The sequence below is a fragment of the Aquarana catesbeiana genome, linkage group LG10 (assembly GCF_042186555.1).
Source record: "Aquarana catesbeiana isolate 2022-GZ linkage group LG10, ASM4218655v1, whole genome shotgun sequence".
In the NCBI taxonomy this organism is placed as follows: Eukaryota; Metazoa; Chordata; class Amphibia; order Anura; family Ranidae; genus Aquarana; species Aquarana catesbeiana.
The window spans coordinates 203,872,119-203,898,981 of record NC_133333.1 but is presented as its reverse complement, the minus strand read 5'-3'; the positions used below and the strand labels follow the sequence as shown (position 1 = coordinate 203,898,981).

Here is a 26,863-nt window from a genome sequence, read left to right as displayed (position 1 = left end):
TTCCGACAACAAAATCCGTTGTCGGAAATTCCGATCGTGTGTACACAAATCCGACGGACAAAGTGCCACGCATGCTCAGAATAAAAAAAGAGATGAAAGCTATTGGCCACTGCCCCGTTTATAGTCCCGACGTACATGTTTTACGTCACTGCGTTTAAAACGATCGGATTTTCCGACAACTTTGTGTGACCGTGTGTATGCAAGACAAGTTTGAGCCAACATCCGTCGGAAAAAATCCTAGGATTTTGTTGTCGGAATGTCCGAACAAAGTCCGACCGTGTGTACGCCCTATTACCATGGGATGTGGTGAATGGTAATGACACACTCCAGCATTTAAAGGGTAAATAACAGCTACGCCAAATATGCAGGAATTCTCGTTGCATTCTTTGTAGTGAGGGAGGGTGTCAGCATCGGGTTTCAATGTAAATTGTGCTTAGAAATTCCACGGCAATTCACAAGTAGGACGCCTTCAGCTGAGCAGTGCGCACCAAATTGAGGTAAGGAAGCCATTCTAAAACCAACACCAAAGGATTTTTTTTTTTAGAATCTGAAATGCATCAGTCCACTCAGAAATTGCACTTGTTATATTGTTTACAGTTTTGCAACATTTAACTTATCAAGTGGTAACTGGTGCATTAGTAATAAGTAATAATGGATTGTGATTCATTTTTTTTTAATGCAGACCTAAGCATTAAATGTATTATTAGAGGCATTTTTGTATGCCTTTTATATTGCCCACATTACATTAGACCTAACCAGATGTACGGGGTATTTTTTTTTTTTTTTTTCTGTTCACAATTTCATTCAATATTTTTGGTGGAATTTTTGCAAAATAACACTTTTCTCAGTTTGACTAAATTGCCTCTAGAAAAAACATTTTTGTATTTTTTTTTTTGTTAAAGAGGAAGAAAACTCAGCCACTCAAATGCTCCTTTTTAATAAATCCAGTGTATTTAAGCTTTCCATAACATTCTGCATTATTCTTCCCCTCCAAGAATGTTTCTTACTTTTTTTGCAGTTGATTTGTAATTCCTACTTCCTGGTTACAGCCAGCACCATTGTTTCATCAGATTTGGTGACCTGCCAGAATGTGTAACGGAAGTAACGTTTCATCACCGCCATCTTGCTACACCTCACACTCCTCCATAGTAAGGATACACTGAGAAGAGGGAAAGTGGACATCTTGTTAAACCCACCGGAGTTTTGCATTTTAGAAATATTTTCAACAGTAAACTGAGGTTATATCGTGAAATACAGTACTTGGAACTCCATATGAATGTTTAAATGTTGAATTTTAAAAGCAGCGAACTTCTGTCAGATTAGCCAACCTGTGAGATGAGCAGGCTTGCCGCTGCTTTAAAAATTCAACATCTAAACATTCATATGGAGTTCTAAGTACTGTATTTCACGATAAGTGTAAAATGCAAAACTCCGGTGGGTGTAACAATATGTCCGCTTTCCTCCTTCTCAGTGTATCCTTACTATGGAGGAGTGCGGGGTGTAGAAAGATGGTGGCGACGGAACGCCACTTCCGTTACATTTTGCTAGAATGTGTCAGAATTTTTGTTACTTAGTGTAAGATTACAACACCGCACAGGGCCGTTTTTAAGGCAGGGCAAAAGGGGCAGCTGCCCTGGGCCCTGTCATTGTTGTGGGGCCCAAAGCAGCTGCCTCATACTTGCCGACTATCCTGGTTTAAATTCCCTCATCCCTTGAGGTTTTAGTCCCGTGCTGTGTCCCAATATCTCAGTGTGAAGTGCTGCTACTAACGCTGCCCAGCTCTGCCCTTTTTGTTGTGTACAGATGACTCACCTGCAGATCTTGTGTTTACATGTAAATTACCGGCATTCATATGTAAATAGTGGTGGCATTCATATGTAAATAGCGGCGGCCGGCGGCATTGATATGTATATCATGCCCTCCCTGAGGTCATATCCACAGGAATCTCTAGCAGCCAATCAACAAGCAGAAATCATGTGCTGTAACCTCTAGCAACTAATCAGTGAGCCATAATGTGTGCTGTAACCTCTAGCAACCAGTCAGTGAGCGGTAATGATACACTGTAACCTCTGGCAACCAATCGCAATCGCTGCCTGATCTGATTCAGCAAACTGATTTTAAGTCTAGCTGCTATTTATTGTATGTCTCAGAGCAGGTGGAGAGCAAAACTGCATGGAACAGGGGGCCCCAAGAAAAGTTTTGCCCAGGGTCCAATCAATATTAAAGACGGCCCTGACACCGCATAGAAGGCTTACAGCAGAAGTCTTTTAGACTTAGGCTACTTTCACACTGGGGCATTGGTGGTAAAGCGCCGCCATTTTTAGCGGCACTTTACTGTCGCTTCTGCGGAGGTTTTTGGTTGCTAGCGGGGTGCTTTTAACCCCCCGCTAGCGGCCAAAAAGTGTTAAAACCGCCCGCAAAGTGCCGATGCAGCAGCGCTGCCCATTGATTTCAATGGGCAGGGGTGCTTTAGGAGCGGTGTATACATTGCTCCTCGAGCGCTGCAAAGATGCTGCTTGCAGGACTTTTTTTACCGTCCTGCCAGCGTACTCAGGCTTTCACATTGGAGTGAGAGGAGAGGCTCTTCAGGAGCTATTTTTAGCACTATAGTGCCTGTAAAGCGTCTCCAGTGTGAAAGCAGCCCTAGGCTGTCATTTCCAGGTATTTAGCAGCGGAGAATCAGCTCTTTCAACTCTTTTTCTTTAAATCTCTGACTTATTTTTCAGAGAGATGCAGAGGCATTGCACAGAGACAAAAATATGACTCTCTTCTTTCTCTGATCACTGACAATAATTATTCAACAATATGAAATAATGCTCTAAGGAGCAGGGCCCTCGGATTCCTACTGTATTAAAGTGTATTGTATTTGTACTTGCTACCCTCAAGTTGTAAAGCGCTGCGTAAAATCCTGTATAATAATGAAAATGAAAGTAAACCGTCACAAAGGAGCATGTATCCACTATCCCTCAGCGCTCATGAACCTATTATAGTAAAAGATCACAGACCCTTAAGCTGCTACTATTAAATCAATCTAAATGTAATTGATATGCTTAAACCCCCTAAGGCCCCTTTCACACTGGGGCGGTGGGTGCGTCGGCGGTAAAGCGCCGCTACTTTTAGCGGCGCTTTACCGTCAATTTTGCAACGCTATTCAGCCACTATTGGGGCTATTTTACCCCCCCGTTAGCGGGCGAGAAAGGGTTAAAACCAGCCGAGAAAGGCTTAAATCCACCCGCAAAGCGCTGCTGCAGCAGCGCTTTGCCGGCGGTATAGCCGCGCTGCCCATTGATTTCAATGGGCAGGAGCGGTATACACACCGCTCCTTCACCACTCCAAAGATTGACTTTTTTTAGCGTCCTGCCAGCGCACCGCTCCACATTGGGGAGACAGGAGCGGCTCTTTCAGGGCACTTTGCAGGCGCTATTTTTAGCGCTGTATCGCCTGCAAAGCGCCCCAGTGTGAAAGGAGTCTAAGAGAAGTGTAAACATCAGCAGTGCTAAACACCTTCCCTAAGTATAAAGTGAAGGGTGTGGAAACATTATTGAACACTTTATACTTGGTGAAGGTGTTTACACTTCTCTTAGGGGTTAAACCCCTATCATATCATTATCAATTACAATTTTTCAACAATACTGCATCCTGTGTGAACTTGTTGTTACACTGTAACCTATATGAATACCAACACTGATAGAACCTGATGTACTAACATTGGGGTTTATTTACTAAAGATGGAGACTGCAAAATAAGTCTCACTTCTGCAGAGAAACCAAACCGCTTCTAATCTCAGCTTGTTCAGTTAAGCTTTGGCAATAAAAGCCTGGAAGCTGATTGGGTTCTATGCAGAAGTGAGCCTGATTTTGCACTCTCCATCTTTAGTAAATAAATCCCATAATGTGAGAGTTTACATTGATTAAGTAAAGGTATGTGTTGTGACAGGGCTGCACATTTCCAGTGTTGGAAGGGGTATATGTCACACAGGGTTCTCAGTGATGCAGGTCGAGCAGCTCCAGGATGTCCATTCTGAGTGGAGAAACTGGTTTTGCAGGTTTTCTCCAGGAATGGTAATTCCTGGATTGTGTTCTGGAGTCTGGAGACTTTGAGGAGTTTTGTGAGGGATGAAGCCTCTAACACTGTGTCCACATCTTACTGGAGATCAGTAACCTGTAATTGTGCAGGTGTTCACAGCCTTGAGGTGCAGTCTATGGTTCAGGACTCCTTCCCCTATAGAGAAAGTGCTGCTGGAGGAGTGCGTGCATGAAGAGACACTAGGAGAGTGTCTTCGGAGAGGCTATCTAATATGATCAGACTGTCACCCACCGGTGGAGCTTGAGGGGTCGCAGGGCTTGCAATGGCAACTTCACCAATGCTACAGGGGGCCCATGTGGCCTCCCTGTTGCATTAGGTTTTACACCAGATGTTGGGAACCCATCAATTGCGATCTATCCCTCGATCATGGGCAGGCGATTGGTAGATCGCTTCCCCTCCTGGCTGACCCCTGGAACCTGGACAAGAGGGCAACAGGGGTAGAATTTGCTGGAACCTTTCCCCTCTATTTACCTCCTGCAGCAGCTGAAAGGTGTCTTCTCTTCCTCCCTCCACATTCAGCTGCTGCAGGAGAAAAATATAGGGGAGTAGTTGCAGTAAATGCCACCCCCGCCGCTCCTCCTGTTCAGGTTCCCCTTCCTTCTCTTGTCCGTGCCCTGAGTGATTCTCAATCTCCCTTCTCTGTCTCAAAAGTGAGACTTCAGGGGTCTAACTATTTCACCAAAGCCCCACCAACAGGGATGTTAAAAACAATTGTAAAAAGATAAAATAATGAAACAATAATTTAAAAACTACTGACACCATCCACTGCCCCACTGACACATACCTCTAACCTACTGACACCAAACACTGCGCTGCTGACACCATTCACTGCCTTACTGATATAGTTCTCTACCCTACCTGCAAAGTCCACTACTCTACTGACACCATCCACTGCACTACTGACACCATCCACTGCACTACTGACACCATCCACTGCACTACTGACACCATCCACTGCACTACTGACACCATCCACTGCGCTACTGACACCATCCACTGCGCTACTGACACCGTCCACTGCATTACTGACACCATCCACTGCTCTGCTGACACAGTTCTATACCCTGCTGACCCCATCCACTGCGCTACTGACACCATCCACTGCTCTACTGACATCAACCTTTGCCCTACTGACATGTCCACTGCTGTACTGACACCATCCACTGCCCTACTGACACTATCCACTGCCCTACTGACACCGTTCACTGCTCTACTGACTGACAATATCCACTGCCCTACTGACACCAACCTTTGCCCTACTGACATGTCAACTGCTGTACTAACACTGTCCACTGCCCTACTGACACAGTCCACACACTATCCACTGCCTTATTGACACTGTCCACTGTTCTGTTGACTGACACTGTCCACTTTTATGGTAGGCTAAGATTATATTTTTACAGTGACATTTATTTTATTATGTTTTTCTAGAATTTCTTTACTATTTATTTAGGTCTTGCTAGTTAATTTATTTTTTACAAAAAGGGTGCCAAACCACGATGATCTTTGATCTCTTTCAGGTTGTTCAGGTAGATCTTGGACTCTCAAAGGTTGCCTACCAGGCTGCACACTGTGTTGCTGGGGAATAGCGCTTGCTATATCACCCTGTGTAGGTAATTCAGTAAATTAAGAGGGCCCGGGCTGGTTGGGCAGGGGCCCACGCAGGCCCATCCCAGGCCCTCTGAGTTTCTGGTTTTACCTACACAGGGTAATGGGGGAAGCCCTTTCTCCCAGTGGAACACTCTCTGCTCAGTCCAGTACAGCCCCTACCTCCCCGCTCTGCTCAATTGTGCACGTGCACGCAAGGTGGGGGCAGGCAGGCCGCACCCTGAACTCCTGGGTAAAAGCAGTGGGCTAACTTGTATGTGGATCTGAATTCAGAAGACCCACCCGGGTGGTAGTGGGAAGTAATAGAGGAACCCCTGGTTGTAGTGGGGATACCCCTGGTAATAATAGGGGAGCCCCAGGTCACCTTTTGCATCAGGGCTCACAAGCATAAAGCTACGCCTTTGCTGTAATCTGAAGGGGTACTAAGAAACTGTGAGAAATTGGACAGGAACCTGTGCAGCCCAAGTTTTTTTTTTTAAAAAATCAGGATTTTATTTTGTAAAAGAAAACACATAACAAGACATGTCCAACAGTCTATGTAAAGGTAAGAACTCCGACCTCGCAGGGTCTCTTATACATAACTAGGTCAATTAAACTGGTTGAACAGGGATACATATCACAAGAGCAAATGTTTCGGGTCTCGTGTAAAATAACCCAATGGTGTGTACCGGTTGGGGAATTATTTGGAGGTACAGGGAAAGTAGAGTCTAGGATAGCTGTGGAGACACGAAATGTTAGTAGAGTGTTAGCCTGTCATGTCATGGGCAGAATAGTTACCAGCAATGAGCTGGGAGGTGGGCCGTCTACCAAAATGGTTTGAGTATGCGGTCCCCCGGCCTGCGATCAGGGCAGAGGGGGGGCCCAATGGCCTCCATCAAACCACCCCCTGCCCCCCACACGCCGGCGGCACCGAAAAAACAATGGTGTGTACTTCTAACGGATCCACCAGTGCCCCTTTAACTTCAGGGGGCTATCCCGTGAGTATGGAGGTTTTGTGTGATTATGTCTACCAACAGCGGGTCAGTTATTTCCCCAACCGGTAACAAAATAGTAATGAAACGTTCAACTTTTGTAGAGTATAGAAGAGAGACAAAAGAAAAGGAAAGGGGGACATGGAAAAAAGGGGGGGATTAGTGGAGGGAGCGTTCTAAGCGTACCTGTGATCCAGGAGGGAGGTTCGTCTATTTCCACATCGAGCGCACCGCGTCATGACCATTTCCTCTATTCGGCCGAACTCAGTTTTTGTAACTCATGAGTAAGTTGGGTCTCAGCCCTCTAGGGTCCTGTTGGCCTACGGGTTTTGAGGGAAGGGTCTGCTAGCTCTAGTAGGGCAGTATCTAAGCTGGAGGGAACCCAGTTTGGGTCGGAAACAAATTCAATCCAGGGTGCCCAGATCATAGAGCACCGTTCTTGTGAACCTCGGCAGGTCGCTATCCAGTCCTCAGCCTCTCGCACCACATTTACCCCATTAATCCACTGTTCCCGGGTAGGGACACTGGATTTTTCCAGTAAATTGGGAGCAGGTGCATTGCTGCGTTTAGCAGATGGGGCAGCACAATTTTTTTGTATTGGATAAGTGAAGTTGGGGGTATATGCAGAAGAAAGTGCTTTGGAGAGAGAGAAACTTCCGTCCCTGTTATATTTTTTATTTGGTATCGTATGTCTTCCCAGAAGGGTTTGATTAAAGGGCATTCCCACCATATGTGGATAAGTGTACCTCGGTGTCCGCAGCCGCGCCAGCATTGTTCTGACATAGTTGGATAGATACGGGCTAAGTCTGCCGGTACCCGATCCCAACGAGACATTATCTTAAAGTTAGTTTCTTGCGTTTTGGAACCTTTAGAGGATGAGTGAGTTAGGTAATATAAGTGATTTAATTTTGTATCTGTGAGTTCCTGTCGTTCTCCCACCGCCAGATGTAAATGGGTTTAAGTTGGGGAGCAGCAGAGCCCAGAAGTTGATACAGTTCCGACACCATATGAGGGACAGGTTCTTCGTTGGTGAAGAGACGTTCATATGGGGTGGGGGCGGAAAGGTCTCTAACTGTGCGGCTATGTTTCTCAAAGAAATCATGTAACTGTCTTTATCTCCAAAAGTTAAGTTGTGGGCCTCTGCGCCCTACTGGTAGTTCTTCATAGCTCATGAGCTTATCGTCTTTCATGAATTTACCATAGCTAGCATTTCCACCATCCACCCACAGCTCAAAAAAGGCCATCTGTTTGCCTGGGGGGAACCACTGGTACCCACCTAGCGGTGCCAGCGGGGACATAGGGGGGGCCAATTTCAGCAATGGATTAATCCTGTCCCAAACTAACAGCACCTGAGCCGTCAGTGGGGAGGTCGTCTCGGAAAGCCCCCTATATTCCCGGGGCAGCCATGGTGCATAAGCCAGGTTCCTACCTGCCAGGCACTTCTCCAGGATGACCCAGAGTTTCGAGTGTGTGTGGAAACGCCAATTAAGTATCCTCTGAAGGACTATGGCTCGATAATATCATTTTATGTCCGAGATTCCCAAGCCCCCCTCCCGCTTCGGGCGCCGTAGTATTCTTAGTGCTATTCTGGGTTTGCGGGCGTTCCAGATGAAATCGGATAACATGCTAGACAAAGGGTCAAAGAAGGCTCTGGGTAGGGGGATCGGTAACATCTGTAAGTAAAAAAGTATTCGGGGCAAAACATTCATTTTTATAATGTTCACGCGGCCCAACCACGTGAAGGCGGTCTGCGTCCAAAGCGAGATGTCCTCCTTGACCGTGGTCAGCAGCTGGGGATAATTAGCTGCATACAAGGTGTCAAAACGATCTGTGAGTCGCACCCCTATGTTTCATAAGAATGATGTGGCCCAGATGAAGGGAAAGGCAGATGGGGAGAATTTCTGACTTTGTGAGATTAATTTTAAAGTTGGAGATTGACCCAAAAAGCTTCAGTCCCTTCATTAGGTTGGGCAGTGAGAGTGAGTCATTCACTTTGACCTGTGCACATGGCGTAGAGTACAGGGCCCAAATCAACGTCAACATTCCCAGGCCTAGGCCTAGTGACTCAAGTACTGCTTTCAGACAGGATCAGTCAACGCGGTCGAAAGCTTTTTCCTCGTCTGTAGATAGAATCAAATAGGGCTGCGGGTCTGGAGTGAATGAGTGAATGAGCTGGACCGCTCTAGGGCGAGTTGTTTTTATACAAAGCTGGATATGATAATGTTGTGAATCTGTGCAGAGACAGGCTCAGGGACTACAGAGCTTGGATAACCAGGAAGCTGGAAATTTTTCAGTTTTGTCGTTGTGATGCTGAAAACCCCTGTGAGGCTAACCCTGTGTGAGTTCAACCCTGGTTATATAAAAAGCCCACTCTGGTTATAAATATGCTATGATTCATGGTGAGCAATTGCCTATCCTCTGTGGCAAACACCTTTTCAAACTGGGGTGATGAACTGTCCAAACTGCTTACCTAAAACCTATATGTATTTTTTTGGGGGGGTGGGGGTATGGTGTTTAGCATTTGTACACAGGCAAGGGCATTGCTAGGATTGTGAAAGATCTGAAACGCTCTTAGACTTATCGCACTGTGGTGAAAAGTAGGTGTGACCACACTTAACTAACAGTAGGAGGGGCCTAAAAGGGTGTGGTTACATAGAACCTGGACCTACTCACTGTATACGTGGTACACATATTCCATAGTTCTTTTACTCTGAAACTTTGCTTTAATTACTGAGTAACAAGAAACAGACACACATAAACCTCAGCAAATAATTTTTTTAAAAGGGTCTTTAAATACATGTAGCGGAACCACTGTGAGGGCTGCTGATTGACTCTATACCCCACTGGCTACCCCGACTCTGCAGATCCTCTCTTACCTCTGACACCTTGGGTTCCATTCTGCAATAGGATGTTATCAATGAGAAACTCACACAATGTCACTGAACCACTCAGAAAGTTTACTAAAATGAATGATAGAACACAATGAACAATGTGAATAAACACAATCAGTAAATGACAGTTGGTATAATTCAATTTAGATAAGCAAACTGTTGACTGTAAAATCACCGCTGGGAGTATATGTAGACAGGTATACAATGGGATAAGTGTTCAATATCCTTCAATACCTGTATTAAACACCTTCTCACCGAGGCCTCAATACACACACCAAATTTCAGTACAATATTCTTTACATTCAATAACACAATGCAATGTCTAATATGTACTCAATGGCTCCCCCTAGGTGGTAATTCAAAGTTCAAACCACAAATAGAGTAACCGTGCCTGGTAGAAAGAAAGGGAAAGGGTGCCTGCACCGAACAGGTAGGGGGATCGCCGCAGCGTGGAACAATTACAGGAACCATACCCTGTATCTGTGTCCATCCAGCAGCTGAAAGCCCTGCCATCGCCCCCCTTCCCCGCTGAACGGACACAGGTACAGGGTATGGTTCCTGTAATTGTTCCTCGCAGCCTCGTCTCTGTCAAAGTCTTGTGTCAGGCGGAGTCTTCTCTGCCCGACACATCACATAAAGTGTTGCTGATAAAGAGAACAGGACCTGCGGGCGGAGGTAGCGGGACTCGGGAGCCCTGGAAGAAGTACATGCACAATAAGTAGAGGGCTGTGTGTGAGTGATAGAGGCAGAGGCTGGGCGTGACTACCGGACTACAATCTCCAGCAATGTCTATGGAGGAGGAGCACATAGTATGAGGCTGGAGGTGAAAGCATGGTGTATCAGTCCCACTTGCAGTGTAGGTGAGATCACATGTGTCTGGATGGCAGGAGGAGGAGCTTAGAACACACATATATCTGCAATCAGTGGTGGCTGGTATTTTGTTTGGGGGGGAGCGGCAAACAATCCACCCCCGCCTGCCCCTCAGTCCCGTCATGTCACGGATGGCACAGAGGCCCCCCCTTAGGTTGCGGTCTGCACCCCCAGGTCGGTCAGGTTAGTCAGTTAGGGTCTGCACTCACCCCATCTCAAAGGCAGCGACAGCGGCTTCTCTCCAGGCTGCGGGCATCTCATCCCTCTGTTCCCCAGCATCTCCTCCCTCTTCTTCCTTTCGGCCAATTGGGTGATGGGTCTCATGACCCACTTCCTGATTGGCCGGGAGGAGGATCAGTGTGAAAATACAACTGGGTGGGCTTGGAGCGCAGTGCTCTGTGCCCCAAGACCACCCTTTTTTGAAGTCTATCCTCCGGGTCTAATCATGTGCTTCAAAACCTGACATTGGAATCCATGCATTCAGCACTGGGTATGTAGATCAGGGTGCTGGGCACACGTATAGGGGGGCGGCCCCTCTGCGCCTGTAATGAATGGGCCGCCACTGTCTGCAATCCTACAGTGGTACAACACTGCCCACATATCCTAATTATCACATCAGCCCCTCCCCCTTTTCTCCTTCTACCTCCCCTCCTACCTTGCCCTCTATCCACCCCTCCCTCTGCCCTCTAACCCTCCTATGCCCCTTGCTTTCTCTTCTCTCCACTCTCTCCCCCTCCCGCTCTCTATCATTCCCCCCCATATCCTCTATTGTTCCTTCCCATGTCCTCTCTACCCCTCCTTCTCTCTATCCTCTCCACCCTCCCCCTCTCTCCCCTCTCCCCCCTCCTCTCTATCCTCTCCCCCTCCCTCTCTCCCCCCCTCCCTCCCTCTATCCTCTCCTCTCCCACCTCCCTCTCTCTCTCTCCTCTTCCCCCCTCCTTCTCTCTCTCTCTCTCTCTTTCTATCCTCTCCCCCTCTGTCTAACCTCTCTCCCCTCCTTCTGTCCACACTCCCCCCCCTCTACCCTCTTCCCCTCCCTCTGTCCACTCTCTCCTCCCCACCTCTCTCTGTTCTCTCTCTCCTCTCTCCCTCCCTTCTCTTTCCCTGTCCTCCCCCCTCTGCTCTCTCTCCCCCGTCCTTTCTCCCCCCTCCCTCCCTGTTCTCTCTCCCCCTCCCTCTGCCCTCTCACCTCCCCTCCTGTCTTCTTTTCCCTACCTATATCCTCTCTACTCCCCTTTTTCTGTCCTCTCCCCCCTCCCTCCCTCCTCCTCTGGGGGGCGAGGGGCATATATTGTGTAAAGACCACAGCCTTTTACACCGGAAGCATGGGGTCTCATGGGCACTATTAACAGCGAGGGTCAGAGGGGTGGCCAGGATACTGGGAGTTAGTTCAGCTTTTAATTTTTTGTGAAAAGGTGAACTTGCCCTTTAAGCCTTCCAAACTATCTCAGGGCATAAAAGAGGTCCTATAGGTGCTGTTTTCCTCTTACCTACCTGGTGGAACATTCAGGAGACCCGAGTCCCCAAAAACTCTATTATATACAGATCTAGACCAGCCAGAGGACGTGGTAAGGCTCCAATGGTTGTTTTTGGCTTCTAACTTTGATGGATGGCCTCCTTTACCAGTAGGGTGGAGAGGACGGGCCCAAGCTTTCTACAACAGTGGCTGGTCAAGATTTGCATAATGGAGCACTCAAGGTTTAGGGGTTCTGAGGTATGTGACCTTAAAACTGCCAACAACAGATGGGATATGGGAACCTGTGGGTGGTGTCACCGCTCCAGGCTTTACCATCCATTGTCAAGTGCTCTCTCCTCTCCCCTGCAGCCACCGCTGACTGAAACAGGGGATCATGTGACCAGACTGGAGCTAAAAGTCCACAGATAAGGGGGCGCAAATTACTTGCCTTGCCCCAGGCGCTGACAACCCGTGCTATGCCACTGGAGGGGAGAGCCCAGCATCGGGAAGAAGGATGGCGCTGCCACCTTGAGCTGTCAATTTTATCTCTATGTGTCGCTCCCAAATGGCGATCTGCTGACAAGACACATCCAGGGGAGAGCAGAGTACAGCCCGGGAAAGGGAGGAACGGTCTGGGTGAGCTCGCTGGTGTGATATGATCCAATAACAAGCTGGAATCCTTGAGGACTGGCCATGGGTGGATTGCCTTCAGTTTATTGTACTCTGTACATTGAAATGTAGTATTCATTTTTATCACTTTAATTATTCTTCCAATTATGGGCGTGAGAGGGCCTCATGTCCATGAGTAGCCCATTCTACTCTATAGAGCCCACTCTACTCTTTTTTCCTGGCCCACCTTACGTCAGCACACAACGGGTTAACACCGCCTCCAGAGCCCCACATGACCATCTGTATCTAGCTGAATAAAAGACAGCCCCTCCCCCAACTAAGATGTTGTTCCTTTTTGGTCTGCTCCAGGCTACCTGTTGATTGCAGTTGGTAAGTCATTTGTTTGCTGCATTCCCCCCTGCCGAACCTGCCCATCCATGTTCAGCATCTCATGGAGATTAAGACCCTGAATGCAAATCCTTCCTAAAACTGGGTACCTTGTGCCAAGGAACGTGGGCAAAATGATGCTTAAAGAGCATTGATATTGTACAGGTTGGGTATTATAAGAGCTCTGCACTGTCATCATTGCCTCTCTCTTGGGTTTTTTTCCTGTCTTTTTATATGCAGCGCATTGCACTGCTCTCCTGGCTTTATTGTCAGTCTGAGAGCGGCTGTGAATGGTGTCACAGGGTGCAGGGAGATGGACAGCACAGGATGGGAACTGCCAGACATCATGCAATGATCTTGGAGGTCTGCAGTTGGGAGGTGTGACGGGAGGGCCCGTGGAACCCAGAATCCCTTGGAAAGGTTGGGAAACCCTTGTTTCAGCTCCCCATGCACCTCTTATGTCTAAGTCACCCTGTGCCATCCTGGCACAGGGTGACTGAGAAAATATATCTTGGATTACTTAAAATGAGACAGTAATTTTTATCCACAATATCTCCCAGGATATATGTAAAGACTATTCTTGGTTTGTTTGATTCTGAACTCAACATGTTAGTTAAGAGAGCTGATCACCTTGGCCTCTGTACAATGTAGGAGACGGGCCGACTCCCGCTGGAGCTCCTGCTATTGTGAGAAGGTGTCCTGTGTTTATACTTATGATAATGTATAATCTACTGTGTGAAGCTCGGTGACAACAAGTCTGACCTATAGTAAAATCCTGATTAATCATAACAATGCTCAGGATTGCACAGAGTCACATCGGCTGCTTTAGGGGATTAGTTAATTAGCCCATGTTAATTAGGTATTTGTTACAGGTGTATTGTTAGAGTAATATGGGCAGGAGGGGGGGACCTCCTCTTCCATTGTATATAAGACTTGTATTTTGGTTCTAATAAACAGTTCATGTTCAGCAACTAAACAAGTATCGTCTTGTTTTGTGCTTGTGAGTAGTTGGAATATCTGATATCTATATTCAGACTGGGAGGAAGCAGTATATGACGAAAGCACTCAAGTGGAGTGTGGGATGTTACGTTACAGGTGGGCTTCACTTCCTCTCTCTCTCTCTCTCTCTCTCTCTCTCTCTCTCTCTGCAGTCCTGCCAGGTAAAGGACTTCCCTCAGATTCTAACTGAGTCTCCTGTCTGTCTCTGGATGTGCTGCCCTGGCTCACTTGCTATGCTGTGTACTTCTGTGGGTTTGATAGTCTGGCTGGTTTTTGTCTCAGACTCTAACTGTGTCTGCCTTTGGAAGTGCTGCCTGAAGCTCAGACAGTGTAACTGTTTTTTGATAAGAGGTAATATGCTTTTCTGCTTTTATTTTCTGCAAATATGACCTTGCCACACCTGTTAGTGGCACAGCAGATTAGCAAAGGTAGGAGGGGGAAATGTGGGACATGGTTCTTAAAAGAGTGCCCAAGGAAAATATGCAAATTAAGGTGTCATGTAATATTTTAGGAGCAGAAACCCTGAACGCAAACGCTCCAAAAAACATAAGACCGGCCAACGATCACAGGATGACGAAACCTAACAGGTTGTCACATTCATTAAGCATGTGGTCAATACATTCTAAAGGAGTTGTTTCCATATGCCCTGTGAAGGCACAGGATCCAGCAAATTGGCACATGCATTTATGCCAGCATGATAGAAAATGCCTTGCCAAGCTCAGGGTGCATTTTTGCATGCAGTCTGCAGTGGCAGAGAAATGAAATTGCACAGGTTGTCTCACAAGGATGTGGTTTGTGCAAAATTTAAAGCCCTATTAAGGTGGCTATAGCAGAAAGTATGCTGCAAATATCCACGCCACAAGCAACACCCATAATGATAGAGCGTAAATCGCTCATTGATGGAGGATGGTCTTTTCCCACAATAATAGAGTATAAAGCCTCGTCAGAAGACCAATTTACAGTAACAGGTTCTCTAAGCTTTATCCAAATAGGATAGCTGATGTATGTTTATGCACTGCACTTCCAGGGGTGGATGCTGCCCTCTAGTATCTGGGGCAGCGAGTGTTTTTGCCTTGGCGCTAGAGGATTAGACGTCAACACGCATCAGCTGGCTGGCGTGAGCCGCGGCTGGGTTTCTTTCGCTCTAAAGTGCCTGCTTTTTTCTATGTTTGTGTGCAGTGTTACAATAAAAAAACACTCTTTTTGAAAAAAATTACTGCACCATGAAGCCCTCCTTTTTGTTACTCTGAGTTATCCCTTGGAAGCCCCTATTTCCACTTGCTGAACGCGGGTGCTACGGAACATATTTGAGTCTGATATATCAGTGGATGAGGGGATCCGGACGAATGTGTGAAGTTGCCGCCCGTGACTGACTGTTCCCTCCTGTTTGTGCCTATTAGACCTCCGTAATAGGGGTCCTACAGTTCTGGTAAGCGTCCACCCGGCCTCCCCTTTTTTCATTCCTTGACCATTCTGTGGGACCATTTGCAGAAAAGGATTTATTGGGGCTCTTCACTGGAATAATCCATTTCTATATTGAATGCACTATGGACTTCTCTTTGTGTTTTTGCTAGCACTGAGGTTTTCCTCCTTTTTTTCTTTTCTGTTCCAGCACAAGTTTATTCATATGTATGCGGATAGAATTTATTTGAGATTCATCCGGACATTCACTATATTTTTATAATATATTTATATATTTTATTTCATTTGCTTTAATTTTATCATTCAGGTGCACATATTTCACCTTTTTTGTTTTTTGTGTCTTTGTACACATCAGTGCTTCTTTCCTTTTTTTGGTTGCGCTATTACTTACTTTATCCACATTTACAAAATTGAATATTCCAGTTTTCTTTTAGATTGCAGCACCATTGCATATATATATTTTTAAATATCTATTGCATATTTTTAGATGTTTTTATATATTGTTTTTTTCATTTTTGCACCTTCTGGGGTAGCGCGGATTGTCACATTACACATTGGATCTGAGAGCACCCGTTGCTCCAATAGGTTTCATTTCCATTGAAGTACCTCACGGTAAAACTTGTTCTCCTGACAGCAACTACTTCAGACAGATTGTAACACTTTCCTGCAAGGGCCCTTTGGTGTCCTTCCCTTTTTTAACCAGAGATAGGTATACCATGTCTATCTCCAAAGTTCAATTTTAAAATGGTATTCAGTTTCCAGAAAAAAACACGAAGTAGTCCGTCTGAGCTTCACACGAGAGTCACTGAGTGCACGGCAGGAAGACTTCAGTTTTCTTACACATGGTCGAGTTATTAACAGTGTATTTGGTCCAGTGTTGCCAACCTACCAAATTGAAATTTACTGACATAACACCCAAAATTTACTGGCACAGTCACGTTTTTACTGGCATATCCAAAAAGTTACAAAATGACAGTTTTAAGTGCAAATTTCAGAATTTAGGCTACAAACAAGTACAATATGCAATTAGCAAAGTGATTTAAGATAGATATTAAGGCAAAAACATATTTCTTATTTTATTTTCGATATAGTAAGTAGCTCAGGGACAGGAATCAAGAGGGCAAGAAATTAGAATGGGCGGCACACACACGAAATTGACTCTCAAAATGACACTGACAGCAGTGTGCAGCAGCACAGATGATGATGGCACCTCGCCAACATGACACGCAGTGGCGTCACTAGGAGGGAGCGGAGGGTGCGGTCCGCACCCGGGTGACACCCTCCAGAGGGGTGACGCGTGGCACTGGATTGAGAGAGGTGCCGGGGCTCTCTTCTCTTCCTGCATCCCCTGAGCACTCCCGTATCTCTGCTGTGGCTCCTTAGCTCCCCGCCATGTTCGGGGAGGAAGGAGGAGAAAGATGAGGCAGACAGCTCTGCAGTCCCATAGCCCAGTGCCCCCGGCGCCCGCATGTCCTCTGGGAACCAACACTGCAATCACCTATTATTGTGACAGGCAGGCGGGGAGAGGTGCTGGATGCCTATCACAATTACACTCCTCAGAGCCTAGATGGAGGGACATTTGTGTGGACAGAGCCACGCTGAGGTCTGTAAATGTAGGAATGGGAGATATACATGGGGGGGTTACATTGGGGGAATTGCACGGGGGGGTTACATTAGAGGGATTAGACGGGGGGGGTTACATTAGGGGGATTACACAGGGGGATTGCATTAGGGGGATTACATGGGGGGAGAGGATTACATGGGGGGGAGGCTTACATTAGGGGGATTACACGGGGGAGAGGGTTACATTAGGGGGGATTACACTGGGTGGAGAGTTACATTGGGGGGATTACACGGGGGGAGGGTTACATTAGGGGGATCACACGGGGGGAGGGTTACATTAGGGGGATTACACGGGGGGGTTGCATTAGGGGGATTACACAGAGGGGAGAGCTGTGCTGATGTGCTAGCCTGGTCAGTGGCCCCGGGGGGGGGTGACACCAAATTTTACCGCACCGGGTGACACCAACTCTAGTGACGCCACTGATGACACCTCCCCTCCTGAGTCACAGTGACCCTCTCTCTGCATGCCAGGTGATCCCTTCAGTCCACTCCCGGCTTCCCGTTCCACAGACCTGCACATGTGGCTCCGGCTACTCCATTCCCTTGCACTATGACTTCACATGAAACACTGCCGTTCCAGTCCGAACACACTGTAGCAGGCACTCGGATGGTCTCGGCCAAGCGTCACAGCCATATTTTTACTGGCAACATTTTTCTTTCACTGGCATTTACTGGCAGAAGAAAAGTGCCCATTTTTTACTGGCTGCCAGTAAAAATACTGGCAGTTGGCAACACTGATTTGGTCAAAAGAGGAAAGTGTACAATCTTTTCATTTAGCCATCAGGCCCTCAAGAGTCATCCACTCTTGGGTTACCAGGGTGATTAGATTGGCATGCAGGAAGCGTGCTTTTCTGCTCTGAAACAATTGCAAGCTTATTTGACTAGAGAGGTGGCAGCCTTTTGGGGCAGTTATGCCAGGATTGCTTGAAAGATGTAGGTAAGGGCTAGCTTGAATGTCTGATGTGGCCTTCATTCAACCTTACAAACTAAAAATGCGACCAGCAAATTTGGGACGAGATATCAATTCTTTCTGGCTTCATCAGCTTTTTTTGATTGTCAGTATCTCTTTTCATTTGTTCTCTCCCACCCTTTATTAGCTTTGGTATATCCCGTTGTGTGCTGACGTGGGGTGGGCCAGGAAAATTGTTATCACATACTTACTGTAATTTTCCTTTCCTGGCCCATCCTCATGTCAGTCCACGACTCCCTCCCTAGTGGCCTGTCGCAGGCTAAGTTATCGAACATCTTAGTTGGGGGAGGGGCTGTCTTTTATTCAGCTAGATACAGGTGGTCATGTGGGGCTCTGGAGGAGGTGTTAACCGTTGTGTGCTGACATGACGATGGGCCAGGAAAGGAAAATTACAGTAATGCCGCATACACACGATCGGAAATTCCGCCAGCAAAACTCAGATGAGAGCTTTTTGTCGGAAAATGCGACTGTGTGTATGCTCCATCGGTCTTTTGCTGGCGGAATTCCAGCCAGCAAAAGATTGAGAGCAGGTTCTCTATTTTTCGGTCGGGGAAAGTTCCTATCCGAAAATGCGATCGTCTGTACAAATTTTTATAATATATTTATATATTTTATTTCATTTGCTTTAATTTTATCATTCAGGTGCACATATTTCACCTTTTTTGTTTTTTGTGTCTTTGTACACATCATTGCTTCTTTCCTTTTTTTGGTTGCGCATCTATTACTTACTTTATCCACATTTACAAAATCGAATATTCCAGTTTTCTTTTAGATTGCAGCACCATTGCATATATATATTTTGAAATATCTATTGCATATTTTTAGATGTTTTTATATATTGTTTTTTTCATTTTTGCACTTTCTGGGGTAGCGCGGATTGTCACATTACACATTGGATCTGAGAGCACCCGTTGCTCCAATAGGTTTCATTTCCATTGAAGTACCTCACGGTAAAACTTGTTCTCCTGACAGCAACTACTTCAGACAGAAGGATGTTGAAGATTGCAACACTTAACTGCTAGGGGCCCTTTGGTGTCCTTCCCTTTTTTAACCAGAGATAGGTATACCATGTCTATCTCCAAAGTTCAATTTTAAAGTGGTATTCAGTTTCCAGAAAAAAACATGAAGTAGTCCGTCTGAGTTTCACACGAGAGGCACTGAGTGCACGGCAGGAAGACTTCAGTTTTCTTCACATGGTCGAGTTATTAACAGTGTACTTGGTCAAAAGAGGAAAGTGTACAATCTTTTCATTCAACCATCAGGCCCTCAAGAGTCATCCACTCTTGGGTTACCAGGGTGATTAGATTGGCATGCAGGAAGCGTGCTTTTCTGCTCTGAAACAATTGCAAGCCTATTTGACTAGAGAGGTGGCAGCCTTTTGGGGCAGTTATGCCAGGATTGCTTGGAAGATGTAGGTAAGGGCTAGCTTGAAGGTCTGGTGTGGTCTTCATTCAACCTTACAAACTAAAAATGCGACCAGCAAATTTGGGACGAGATATCAATTCTTTCTGGCTTTATCAGCTTTTTTTTGATTGTCAGTATCTATTTTCATTTGTTCTCTCCCACCCTTTATTAGCTTTGGTATATCCCGTTGTGTGCTGACGTGGGGTGGGCCAAGAAAATTGTTATCAAATACTTACTGTAATTTTCCTTTCCTGGCCCATCCTCATGTCAGTCCACGACTCCCTCCCTAGTGGCCTGTCGCAGGCTAAGTTATCGAACATCTTAGTTGGGGGAGGGGCTGTCTTTTATTCAGCTAGATACAGGTGGTCATGTGGGGCTCTGGAGGAGGTGTTAACCGTTGTGTGCTGACATGACGATGGGCCAGGAAAGGAAAATTACAGTAATGCCGCATACACACGATCGAAAATTCCGCCAGCAAAACTCAGATGAGAGCTTTTTGTCAGGAAAATGCGACCGTGTGTATGCTCCATCGGTCTTTTGCTGGCGGAATTCCAGCCAGCAAAAGATTGAGAGCAGGTTCTCTATTTTTCGGTCAGGAAAAGTTCCTATCCGAAAATGCGATCGTCTGTACAAATTCCGACGCACAAAATTCCTACGCATGCTCAGAAACAATTCAACACATGCTCGGAAGCATTGAACTTCATTTTCTCGGCTCGTCGTAGTGTTGTACGTCACCGCGTTCTTGACGGTCGAAAGTTCAGAGAACTTTTGTGTGACGGTGTGTATGCAAAGCAAGCTTGAGCGGAAAATCCGCTCGTGTGTGCGGGGCTTTAGTATTTGATAATAATTTTCCTTTTTGCGGATCGGATTGAAGGTAGGAGTTTGTAAACGGACACAAGTCCATTTACATCTGCCACTCCTTAGAGGTGAATGGAGGGTCCGATTGGGTTGCACCGACTATGTGAAAGGGGCTTAAGGCTGCTTTCACACTGATGCACTGTTGTTTACCTGCAACGCGAGTGCAGCACAGCAGGGCCGTCTTATCAGTTGGGCACACCCATGAATAGGTGCAGCCACTGGCAGCTAAGATCTGCAGGAGGTACTGCCGTTACAAATTGCACCAGCCCTAATCACCACCAGTGTGGTGAATGTAGCCTAATATACACTATATACAATGACAGATGTTTTACTGGATTGTAAAATGTCTGTCACGTCAGGGACACTCGGGAAGCAATTGTTTCTTATGTGTCCCATTCACCCTGCAATGCAACATATGTCTGCACTTCAGCATGCTGCATTTTATCGCAGCACACCATGCCAAATCGCACTGCACTCTACAGCAATGCAAGGCGTTTGACTGCTGTACATTGTCCTGAATGAAGTGTACGTTTTTTACACTTCAAATAAAGTTCCTACAAAAAAAAGGAGTAATGTGATGCACTAAATCACGCACCACACTGCCCAACCACAGCCAGAAACGCAGAGCTGCCAGTTCAGTGAATCGTTCTGGCAGCTCTGTATTGTGTGTGATTACAGCCTGAAAAAGGCTGCCACTCCTCTGAAAAACAATCCACACATGGCAAAATCACCTCTTCACCACTTGTTATAACTCCCTAAATGCTGCATCACCCCACCACAACAACGTGCATTGCACACGGTTGCGGGTAAATTGCAGCACGGACCTATCAAATCTAATAAATGAATAATCTAATAAATCTATCAACTTTTTATACTTTAAGAACCCGTTCACATTGGGCCGATTTGACATGTCAAATGGCATGCCAAAGCGGAGCATATTGCCAGCAATGGCACTGTCTGAATTGCTGCGACGCGGACTTTGCGGCACCGCATCGATTTCCAAAAGTAGTTTCTGCACTACTTTTGGGGATGATTTCAATCGACATCTGTGCATAAACCCGCACAGATGTCTCTCAAATCATCCCCAATGTCGGGCTGAAATGCCGGTTTGAGCTGAACTCGCACGATTTCAAACCTGCTCTCAGTGTGAACCTGGGCTTATTCTGGGGAGTAGGTGCAAAAATTGGGGCAGGCTTGTAGGGGCTCCAGTGCATTACTTTGCCCAGGGGCCCATAATTCTATTAAGATGGCCCTGCAGCACATTTCCCCTGTGGCTTTCCTGCAGGTTAGCTGCACTTTGCCATAGACTTCTAATATATCTTGTAGGTGTGGTGCTCTTTCAGAAAGCACACCAAACTCGCAGGTAATAGAAGTCTATGGCTCAGTGCAGGTAACCCGTAGGTGCACTGCGCTGCACCTGCGGATCAGTTTAAAAGCAGCCCCGTAACCACTGCAGAATAGATATGCCCATATATACACTGTGATTTTAGTAATAAACTTACCTGTTAATAACCATTATTCTAATCCATCCCAGAGCAGAAGGGTGCAGGCCACATTACAGGGCTCCGCGGGCCACATGTGGCCCCCGGGCAACTGGTTGGGCACCCCTGGCAAAGAGATTAGGGTAAAGCTTAACTCTAGACAAAAAGCTTTACAGTTGATATACAGTGGGGATCGAAAGTTTGGGCACCCCAGGTAAAAATATGTATTAATGTGCATAACGAAGCCAAGGAAAGATGGAAAAATCCTCAAATGGCATCAAATTACAGATTAGACATTCCTATAATATGTAAAAAAAAGTTAGATTTTATTTCCATCATTCACACTTTCAAAATTACAGAAAACAAAAAAATGGCGTCTGCAAAAGTTTGGGCACCCAGCAAAATTTATAGCATGCACTGCCCCCTTTGCAAAGCTGAGACCTGCCAGTGTCATGGATTGTTCTCAATCATCGTCTGGGAAGACCAGGTGATGTCAATCTCAAAGGTTTTAAATGGCCAGACTCATCTGACCTTGCCCCAACAATCAGCACCATGGGTTCTTCTAAGCAGTTGTCTAGAAAACTGAAACTGAAAATAGTTGACGCTTACAAAGCTGGAGAAGGCTATAAGAAGATAGCAAAGCGTATTCAGATGTCAATATCCTCTGTTCGGAATGTAATTAAGAAATGGCAGTCATCAGGAACAGTGGAAGTTAAAGCAAGATCTGGAAGACCAAGAAAAATATCAGACAGAACAGCTCGCAGGATTGTGAGAAAAGCAATTCAAAACCCACGTTTGACTGCACGATCCCTCCAGAAAGATCTGGCAGACACTGGAGTTGTGGTACACTATTCCACTATAAAGAAATACTTGTACAAATATGGTCTTCATGGAAGAGTCATCAGAAGAAAACCTCTTCTACGTCCTCACCACAAAAATCAGCGTTTGAACGTTGCAAATGAACATATAGACAAGCCTGAGGCATTTTGGAAACAAGTTCTGTGGACCGATGAGGTTAAAATAGAACTTTTTGGCCGGAATGAGCAAAGGTACGTTTGGAGAAGAAAGGGCACAGAATTTAATGAAAAGAACCTCTGTCCAACTGTTAAGCATGGGGGTGGATCAATCATGCTTTGGGGTTGTATTGTAGCCAGTAGCACAGGGAACATTTCACGAGTAGAAGGAAAAATGGATTCAATAAAATTTCAGCAAATTTTGGATGGTAACTTGATGCCATCTGAGAAAAAGCTGAAGTTAAAGAGAGGATGGCTTCTACAAATGAATAATGATCCTAAACACACCTCAAAATTCACGGGGGATTACATCAAGAGGCGTAAACTGAAGGTTTTGCCATGGCCTTCACAATCTCCTGACTTCAACATTATTGAAAATCTATGGATAGACCTTAAAAGAGCAGTGTGTGACAGACAGCCCAGAAATCTCAAAGAACTGGAAGACTTTTGTAAGGAAGAATGGGCAAAGATACCTCAAACAAGAATTGAAAGACTCTTGGCTTGCTACAAAAAGCGTTTACAAGCTGTGATACTTGCCAAAGGGGGCAGTACAAGATATTAACTCAGGGTGCCCAAACTTTTGCAGACGCCATTTTTTTGTTTTCTGTAATTTTGAAAGTGTAAATGATGGAAATAAAATCTAACTTTTTTTGACATATTATAAGAATGTCTAATCTGTAATTTGATGCCATTTGGAGATTTTTCCATCTTTCCTTGGCTTCGTTATGCACATATTAATACACATTTTTACCTGGGGTGCTGAACTTTCGATCCCCACTGTATATATATTTGATATATATTTTTTTCTCAAACAATAGGTGCTGGAACTCAACCACGACCGCCCTAAACTCCTCCCCCCACACACACCCTACAAATCACATCAAAAAGTGGGTGTGGTCAGATTTCACAAACAGCAGGAGGGTCTTAAAGGGGCATTAAATACCAGGATTGCATTACAGAGTGCAGAGTTCAGGTTTGTTACAATCAGAGTGCAGAGCTGTCACTTGTAAACACAGAAACCAGACTTCACCAAGTTCCACCTGAAAAAAAGCCATATATATATATATATATATATATATATAGGTCCATGTGCATAGCTCCCAACTGCCCCTGATTTGGAGCAATGTCCCTCTTTCCCTCTCATTTGTCCCTTATTTTGGTCTGATCCTCATAGTTGTATATAAAATGCACTTTTTATCTTTCAAATGTGTTTCCCAGAGCTAAACCTTTCATCTAAATTCTAAATTGCTGCATTTGTATTTTTCTAAAGCCAATATAAAGGAATAGTAGTGGTAAAAAAAAAAAAAAAAAAAGCTCTTATGGATTTAATTAACTTTTTTTTTTTTTTTTGTTCCTTTAATTCTCCTTTAAGGGGGTGTGTCGTATGCCTACATACGTTTTCTAGTAGGTGTCCCTCATTCCCATCTCAAAATGTTGGGAGGTATACATGTGTTAAATTTTCTTTACTGAAATTAGGCAATAGAACTTGGTCATGTCCCACTCCATCTCTGATTGGACCGAGAAGGAGCAGCATCACCCTTATCAGGTCACTGCCTGTTTTTTGCCATGTCAGGATGTTCCTAGTGCATATATCTGGTCTGATTGGCTCAGAGTACTTCCTCTCTGTGTCCCATTCTGAGTTCTGTGGTACATTGAATTACAAGAGGCTGATATCAAAATATTGGTTTGCATTTTGAAGTATGCTTTATAACGTATAATGAAAACAAAACTGCATTAGTGTTTTTATATAAATCTAGATTTCAACTTGAGGGTTAAGAATCAGGCCACACAGGAATTTTTTTTTCACTTTTTGTGGTAGTAATACCCCCGGGCTGAATTCTACTTTTGGCACTGGAAGGTATTGGTCTGCAAAAAAACGGACCCACAGACAACAATAAAGTACCATACCCTGTACACGTGCGGTTGACTCATTCTCACTTTTGTACACACAGGGTGGTTGACGAACAACATGGAGGTTTCATCAAGGTCAGAATATCAGGAAAATTACAATGGTTTTGACCCAAGAAAGTACCTAAACCAGTTTTACGCAGTAGATGAAGAGCATGAAATGACAGAGGAGGCCATTTTCCTGTTCACCTTTCTGAAAAATGCATTTTCATCTGGTAAGTAATACTGTTGCTGGATGTAACCATAGGAATTATTTTAGTTTTGAAATGTCCCATTCATTTATTTAAAACTTAATCTCCCCTTCAGCACAAAAAATCAAATTCCTTCATAAATCATGCCTAATGCCCCGTACACACGGTCAGAAAATGTTCGATGGGAGCCCTTTGTCTTAAATTCCGACCGTGTGTAGGCTCCATCGAATATTTTCCATCGGAATTTCCGTCGCACAAAATTTGAGAATCTGGTTCTCAAATTTTCCAACAAAACCAGTTCACGGAAATTCCGATCGCGTGTACACAATTCCGACGCACAAAGTTCCACGCATGCTCGAAATCAAGCAGAAGAGCCGCACTGGCTTTTGAACTTCCCTTTTCTAGTGCCGTCGTATGTGTTGTACGTCACCACTTTCTGGACGTTCGGAATTTCCGACCAACTTTGTGTGACCGTGTGTATGCAAGACAAGTTTGAGCCAACATCCGTTGGATTTTGTTGTCGGAATGTCCGATCGTGTGTACGAGGCATAACATTCATGACAATCTTAATGTGTATAATATTTTTTTGTAAAAATGACTCACCCCTGCGTTCTGGATATCCCATTTTTGTGAGTCATTTCAAAAAATGCACCGAAAGCTTCTCTTCTTCTTCTTCCTTCTGGCAATGCCTTCTGGGATTGTAGTTCACTGAACAAATAAGAAACTACAAGTCCCATGAATCATTGCCTTTGTGGCTGTATAGGAGGGGCTGGCACCAGGGTTGCCAACCTCCCGCAGCATTTTTTTACTGACAAAACATGGAAAATTTACTGGTGGAGCACATTTTTTACTGGCAACCTGAGAAATTACAGGACTCCTATTGAAAACTAACACAGTGAATATTTAAACAGTATAAGCATGATATGGAAACACTGACAATACCTAGAACAAAGTAATTTGCTTGATTTACACTTAAAAAGTCAACACAGCATGAAATGATCAGCCCCTGCTATTTACTGGCAGTTGTAAAAAAATCACAGATTTTTACAAACTGTCAGTAAGTTCACTGGCGGTTGGCAACCCTGGCTGGCACGTGCACTAGCATTTCACTGCTCAGCTTTCTCCTCCTCCTGTGAGCTCCACGCTGCTGTGACTGGGGGAGGAGAACCGGAGGAGACGCAGATATTCTGTCTCCGCAGTCTCTGATTCTAAAAAAGAATAAGAATAGGGAGTTGAAATAAATATAAGAAAAACTGCAAAGCCCCATATACACGTCTATATTGGTGGCGGCCGAGGGAAAATTTTTTTTTTGGAGGGGGGCGGCAAACAATATAAAACCACCCCACCCCCCCTCCAGTCGGTAGCACTTACCCAATCAACTGGGTGGGATGGGAGCGCATTCTCTGTGCCCCAAGCTCACCCTATTTTGAAGCCTATTAATCAGGTGCTTAAAAAAAACCCTGTCCGCTGTAATTCATGCGCCCGGTGCCCCGAAAAGGGCTGGACACATGAATAGTGGTTGCGGCGGCCATGGATAGATTCATGCTATGCATGAATCTATCCATTGAATATAGGGGGTGGCCTGGAGAGAGGGGGCGGAGCCCAGGCATCTCTAATGGACGGACCGCTGCTGATCTATATATATTGGATATCAAAACTATTTCTGCTCTCTCTCACTCTTTCTGTATCTGCCTCTCGCTCTCCCTCCATATCGCTGTCTATACCTCTCTTTCCTCCTCTCTCCATTTCTCAGCCCCCCCCCCCTTTCATATATACCTCTCTCCATTTATCTCTATTTATAGCAACATGCATTATAATAACAAACATACAAATCCCATGTGTTTTAGTGTCGGTCCACACACTTGTGTGATGCCAGACATCGCATGTGATTCGCACCGGATTGCTGTGCAGATCACATGCGATGTCTGTGAAATCGCATCACATTCCCACCAAAATGGTGCAGAACCCTTTTTTTGGGCCGCACTGGAATCAGATCACATGGGTGTTCACACCTATATGATCCGATTCCAGCACCATTTCACAGTTCGCACTGCGATTTGCGATCTGCGAACCGATCTGGGGGTGTCATTAACTTAGTATTGACACTTGCAGTCAG

At 45.4% G+C, this 26,863-nt stretch overlaps 1 protein-coding gene across 1 annotated transcript in view; it reads left to right on the top strand.

Moving 5' to 3' along the window:
• The first annotated feature begins 365 nt into the window (after nt 1-365).
• LOC141111125 (nicotinamide N-methyltransferase-like) overlaps nt 366-26,863 on the top strand; it is a 40,403-nt gene continuing 13,905 nt past the window's right edge. The window contains exons 1-2 of the mRNA XM_073603161.1: nt 366-497; nt 24,601-24,771. Coding sequence (XP_073459262.1) covers nt 24,618-24,771 — 154 coding nt within the window. The 5' untranslated portion in view covers nt 366-497; nt 24,601-24,617. The remainder of the gene's footprint in view (nt 498-24,600; nt 24,772-26,863) is intronic.